This window comes from Rhagoletis pomonella, unplaced genomic scaffold, assembly GCF_013731165.1.
Source record: "Rhagoletis pomonella isolate Grant_MI unplaced genomic scaffold, Rhpom_1.0 Rhpom_scaffold_00007, whole genome shotgun sequence".
NCBI lineage: Eukaryota > Metazoa > Arthropoda > Insecta > Diptera > Tephritidae > Rhagoletis > Rhagoletis pomonella.
In genome coordinates this window covers 25,942,241-25,948,880 of record NW_023458561.1, presented here as the reverse complement: position 1 = coordinate 25,948,880, position 6,640 = coordinate 25,942,241, and the positions used below count along the sequence as shown (strand labels likewise).

Genomic DNA, 6,640 nt, shown 5'->3' with positions numbered 1-6,640 from the left:
AAAAAACACATATTTTTTCTTTAATTTACTTTTTTTAAATATTATTTCCTTTATAAGCTGACGTGAAGGTTAAATATTCTAGAGATATCAGTTTAAAAAAACATCGGTGCTTAAATATATAGTCTATTTATACATCGATGTATTCCCACATACCTACAAAGACCACCTCATTAGCAGATCTTTCAATGAGTCTTTCGATAGACAGAAAAGAGCTTTCAAGACGGTTCCCATAATTAACAATTTTTATACACGAGGGCACTTCTGCACAAGGTGCGAACATTACTTAGGCTTCACTAAGAAATGCGTTGAAAAATTTTGAAATCAGACAAGAACCATGCCCACCTTCCATATAACGGTAATTTACAGAAATCCGAAAACTGCGCCTACATATGTATATCTCGGTAACCGGTTTATCAGTTTCCACCAAACTCGGCACATTTATCAACCTTGGCGCAAAAAAGCAATATGTTGAAAATTTTTGAAATCGGGATAAAATTACTGCCACTTACCATGTAACGCTTAATTTCCAAAATTCGAAAGCTCCGATTTTTCAATAACTAAAGACGGCAACTTACAACAATCACTTAACAAGACACAAGATTATTGATTTTTGTTAAATGGGGGTGGCACCATCCACTACTACATAAGTGTATATCGATAACCGCCTTACCGATTTCTACCAAACTTAGTCCAATTATTTCAATAAATCATAGCGTATTATCGAAACTGTTTGACGTCAGGAAAAAATACTTTTGCTCATCACGCAGTTTACTGAAAGGTGAGAAAACGATATTTAATATGTGCGCCGGGTATATAATGTTCGGTTTCGCTTGAACTTATACTTCTTTATTTGTTCTTACGAAAGTCTGTGGGTAGATGATAGACACATTAGGGAAATGTCCTCCAAAGTTTGGTGTTGCCCAAATAAGTTTCCCTCTCGTAAGAGGTTTATTATTACAAAGATTTTATAGGAAAGTGCGGGTCAAGAAGCACTTCTACTAAAATTATGCTAAATCTAGATATCTCGAACGCATCTGAGACGGCACAAGAAAATCACTCCAATAAGATCTTTTTACTTTCCTCGACTCTTTTTATGTGCGCAATAGCTGGTTTTATCCTTTTCATTCCAAATTACTACTCATTTCCTTGGCGGTTTGCTTTGTGCGGTTAGAGTCATAGTAATAGCTGACTCTCTAGGGGGGCAAAATGAATACAGAAAAAACATTTTTGGACCCGCGTGGCTGATTTTTTGTCCAACTTGGTTTAGAACTATGTAAATGCTTTTCAAATTAACAAAAAAAAAAGAAAAGAATAGTAAAACATTTGAATTAAAATTTATGACGTAAGTACATATCGACTGCTGAGTCGAAGACCGATCTATCTCGGCAACCAGTTCGAAAACGCCCTATCTCAAAAAACTGTTCAAGAACGCCCTATTTCAGAATTTGATTGAAAAACACCCTATCTCAAAATTTGGTTGAAGAACGCCCTATCGCACTTCAAAATGAAATGAAATGTGCTGAGATAGGGCGTTTTTGAGACAGTACGTTTTTGAAACGAATTCTGAAAAATTTAAATGAAATAAAAAATAAAAAAATTAAAATTAAATTAAAAATTAAAATTAAAATTAAAAAATGAAATTAGTATTATTTAAGAAATAGTCACTATTTGCTTTTGTGGCACTTGCATTAAGACCTCTGTACGTACACACATATATATGTATGTAGGTATAGTATAGTACATACATACATACATATACCTTTTTAATGCAACAGCGATCCGGAAGTTGGCCATGGCTTATGATGAACATTAATTTCCTGCCTAATGAACATTAATGTTGGAGAGTAAACCACAAACCGTTTTATATTAAATTAAGTGTATAATAACGCGGCATTGTTGGAAGTAATTAATGTGTGTCTGTACATATATTTACATACATATCTGGGGCAAGGTGTAAATGCGTGCGCGCACGTTTTATATATATTATTGTTGTGAGTTGGTTTCATTTGCGACACTAATTAAGCATTTAAGAACAGCGGTTTCATAATGAACCAAAAGCGTACCTTTGTGAGTTTAAAAAAGTTTTGAAATGTAACTAAACTTTTCTTTTAGACTTTTAGGAGTATATATGTAATTGTTAGCACCATTTAAGAGGCACTAGCATTTAAGCCTTAAATACGATTAATTTTGCTTGACAACAAATACTTTTATTCCATTACATACATATGTATTTATTTGAAATTTTATTTCAACTTTTCTTTCCCCTAGGCGCTCACCTACTGCGATCTCAAGTGTGTTCACATGGGCGGCTTGGTCGAAGTATTGCGTCTCTATCCGGAATATCAACAACAATTCGCCAACGACATTCAACACGACCTCACTTTCAATTTACGCGAAGGCTACGAGTGTCAAGATTCCGAAATTGGACCATCCTTTCCTCTGCCGAGCATCAGCGAGGACGATGAGAACCAGCAAGATGGCGATGGCGGTGATGATGAAAATGAAAATGGTGCTGCCTCGGCGGCGACTGCTTCACCACATCACAGCATTGCCACACCATCACCCTTACATGGCCGTTCGCCGCTGTTGGGCATGAATAGTCCACGCTTGATGAAACTTCATCCACGCGGTCGCTCAATAATCACACTGCGTGAGCGTGTGGAACGCCAGCGTTCGCTCAATATAACATCCAGTTTGGATACGGGTTCGATGGATGAAGATATGAATGCAGAAGAGTGTGATGAAGATGTGCGTAGCTTGAAGAAAAAACCTTCGATGGAGCGTTTAGATTCGCAGGTGTCGACGCTGCATAACGATGTAGCACAGCTGGGTCTGGAAGTACGCAACGCCATACAGGCGTTGCAAGAGATGACTTTTTCGACTATGGCCTCGCAGGCTAGCTTGAAATTTCCACCTGCGCGCTCTATACCCAACATCTGCGGCAATGGCGGCGACGCTGTGGGCGTGGGTAGCACTCTGCGCTTTGTGGCGAGCAGCAGTGATGATATGTCGCTGCAACGCTCCTCATCGCATCCGCCGGAGATATGGGGACGTGAAATGCAATTGCCTTTAGGCAGTGGCGCAGTGGTGTCAGGAAGTGTAACCGCCGGTGAGTGTGGTGCGGAAGGACGCATAAGTGCTAGTGGCAGCGCTAAGACTAATTCGCCAGCGGCGCCAGAAGTACCGAAAATGTCGCGTGCTACACAAACTGATTTCTACAAAATAGACTTTCCGGTATTCGAGCGTTTTGTGTTGGCCAATCCGCGGCTAGTGCTCGGACTACTGGGCATTGATCCTGCGATAAAGACTGAAATTGAATTGCTACAACAACAGCAGACGCTGCAAGTATCCCCGCTGAATACCATCGAGGAGGTGATATCACCCGCCGAAGGCCCCAGCTCGATTACCAGCTCCAAGGAGCACTTGCTAGGTGACAATGACAATGGCTGCAATGGAAAATCATATGCGCCGATTGATGATGAGAACTGCAATGACTACCGCTGGTCCATGAAATATTCTGTTAGCAAAAGTAGCAACTGCTGTCGCTCCACCGAAGCACTTCTGCAGCCAATTGAGGAGCAGCAAGAACGCCTGCAGCACGCCAATACATCAAAGCATCGCACGCCACAATCGCCGCCCACACGCTACGAACACTACATGTCGACTGCAACAAATGCGACGACAATCATAACAGCAACGGCAGTAACAACGTCGGCAAGTGAACAAGCGACGAACTTGCGTGTGGTTAGCGAAGCGGAAAGACCAACAGCTGCAACAGCGTCACATCGTTCGGCACGGCGTAACTCAAACCAAAATAACTCCAGTTACATCCAACATCACAGCAACAGCAACAGTAACAGTAGTCTCTCCAGCAATGCGTCTACACACTCGAACAGTAGTAACAGTCCGCCGGCGGCCAACCCAGCTGGCGTACTTGGACATAATGGGCCAGTCAGTGGCGCAGGAGCTACAGCAGTAGGCGCAGTTATAGGAGGGGGAGCAGCAACAGCAGTAAGCGGTGGCAATAGCAATGCGCCAAGTAACAATAGTAGTAGGCGCTCCTCTTGGAAGCTACATCGTTCACACAGCGGCGACTATAAGCGGCTGCCTGAGGCGCTCGAAGACTCCCCACCCGGCAAAATAATCACAGCTGCCACCGGAACAACCACAACATCTGTGACACATTACGCATACAGTGGCACAGGGGCAGCCGATGAACATCTCGAACTTTTGGCTAGTAGGCGTTCATCACGTGCCAGTTGTGCGTCAGTTGTTAGCGCGTCGACGGAGGCGGCGGTTGTGAACAAGCGTAATAGTTTGAATGCGAATCGCTCTTTGCTGAGTGTAAGCGCTGGCATAGGCGGTGCAAATGGCGGCCATGGTCATACGAGTTATCGCTTCTCTGCCGGTGATGCTGACAAATTGGAGAAAGGCTTAAAAGGTTTGCCATCTACGCGGTCGCTAAGGGATGCGAGTGTGAATTAGGAGATAAGGCTAAGGTAGCACATGGCAGACGGAAAATGCGATTAAAGAAATAGAGTAGGAGGGTATGTTAATAGAATGAGATACTCCTGAGCACGTGTGTGAAAATAACTAGATATAACTAAATCAAAGACAAAGTAGTTATGTGTAAGAGAGAGTCAGAGAAAAAGCTTGATCGTGAGATACATATGTAAATATATGGAAGAAATGGCCGCTTGAGAGAGAAAGAGACATCTTTCTAATGTTTTTCTAAGTGGACAGATGATACACTTAGGTCTTCTGTGTGTAAACAGAAAGTTATCGGTCTTTAAATGGTCGTCCAACGTGTCCCCCTTAGGTTAGGTTAGGTTTTCGCGGTCGGCTGTAACACGCTTATGCTCAAGGCGCCTGTAGGGTAAGTAACTCCTAGTCCCTCCTAAAACTATTTAAACTTTGCAGGAATTTTAGAAATCCCTGACTTCTACGCATCCAAGGTCTCCCAAGTTATCGAAGAATTGTCTACCCACAGTGGAGCGTCTTCCTCTGGATATACAAGGGCACTGACACAACAAGGGCATAGCCGTTTTCTAATCCTCTTCAACTAGACAGCTTTTGCAGTAGTCATGTAATCGTACGTCGTACGTAGTCGTTAGGCATGATTACCAATTATGCGGAGTCCTGTTATAACCGTTACTAACATACTGATATTATGCTTATTTAAGCTCGGTAGAAAGCCAGTTCGTTTAGCGTAGAGCACCGGCCACAATTTTGTGGTAGTTTTGCAGGTGATTTCGTAATGCCATCTGTCGTTAGCTCTTTTAGTGAGCCTCTGGGAAATAAGTGGCTTGCAAGTTTCATCCTCAACAGGGAGTTTGGTGCAAAGTCACGCCAACTGATCACGTTTACAATTCCGCGGAAACCATATCGTCTTTGGCTTTGGCACCACGGATACTGTTGACTACTTCGTAAGGGATTTGCTTGCCGAATGGCTGTCAGTGAAGATGTAGACATCAGTTTGGGATATCAAATGGCACTTTATAAGTTTTGTGGCCTGGTGGTCGATTACCATCAGTTCCGTTAATGTGGCCCGGAAGACTAAAGCAGATCCCCCTCCCTCATACATGGATCGACTGGCTACAACTTAGAATGTCTGAAAGTGAAGCACTCTCACTGGAAGCCTCCCTATTAATTCGGCGTGGAAAACGCTGCAGTATTAGCGGTTTACGCAGTAGCTTCCGGTAGAGAACATATTTTCGTAGCAAAATATCGGGCTACACCAGTAATTCAGACTAAGCTGGGTTGATGGAATGGTGGCCGCAACTTTTTAGTGACCGGAACAAAAGTCTCTCCACATATAAAGCTGGTTTTAATCTGGTTGCTTAGCAACTGGCTTGGTATCTGCTGAAAATATCAGTAAGAAGAAAACTTTATATAGTTTATAGGGCCTTACTGGGTGTAAAGGCCAAGGAACGCGTAATCAATATCTGTCTTCTGTCAGTGGACTTTTCTAGCGCCAGCTCCAATACATCGATCCCTTAGAAAAGTATGAGTCGCACATAGATACATATTTTTGTACAGTATGTTATGTACGGCTTTGAATCCCTTCGCTCGATTTACTCGATTGTTCCGTAAGATTCCGTTTCCAATCCAAATTCCTGTCACAAGTCATACCGAGAGTTTCACCTCTTTCTGTTGAACAATCGAAAGAAAATGCAGGAATACGTAGTTTGTCCCTTTTTTGACAGTTCGGCGCAGTGGCGTAGCCAGGGGGGGGGGGCTTTGAAATAATCTATAATCTATACAAAAACTGTACTTTTCGACTGTAAATTGTATCGACTTTTTAATTTGCTCATATGCATGCATGCATATGTAGATTCCCTTCAAGGCCAATGATTTGATGGTATTCACGGGAAAGTTTATGTAGGTACATTTACATATTTTACACTTTTAACATAAATGCAAAGGCACATATTTTAAGATACACTTCTTAACAAACACATTTTTGTAAGTTATTATGAATGGATAAAAGAGACATCTTCTTTGAATTCAGTACTAAAACTTGACATTTCAAGTGCTTATCAAAACCTTATTTATGTTAACTAGATTCGTCATTTATCTTAAAATTATATAATTTTAATTATTTGTTTATAAAAATGCAGTTTACACTTTAACAAAACCC

The 6,640-nt window shown here is 41.7% G+C and overlaps 1 protein-coding gene across 1 annotated transcript in view; it reads left to right on the top strand.

Annotated features, from left to right (window-relative positions):
- The window catches only part of LOC118743755 (potassium voltage-gated channel subfamily H member 8), an 85,035-nt gene extending 80,326 nt beyond the window's left edge, over positions 1-4,709 (top strand). Inside the window, exon 13 of the mRNA XM_036476518.1 lies at positions 2,269-4,709. Within this exon, the coding sequence (XP_036332411.1) occupies positions 2,269-4,485 (2,217 nt within the window). The 3' untranslated portion in view covers positions 4,486-4,709. The remainder of the gene's footprint in view (positions 1-2,268) is intronic.
- Positions 4,710-6,640: the final 1,931 nt, after the last annotated feature.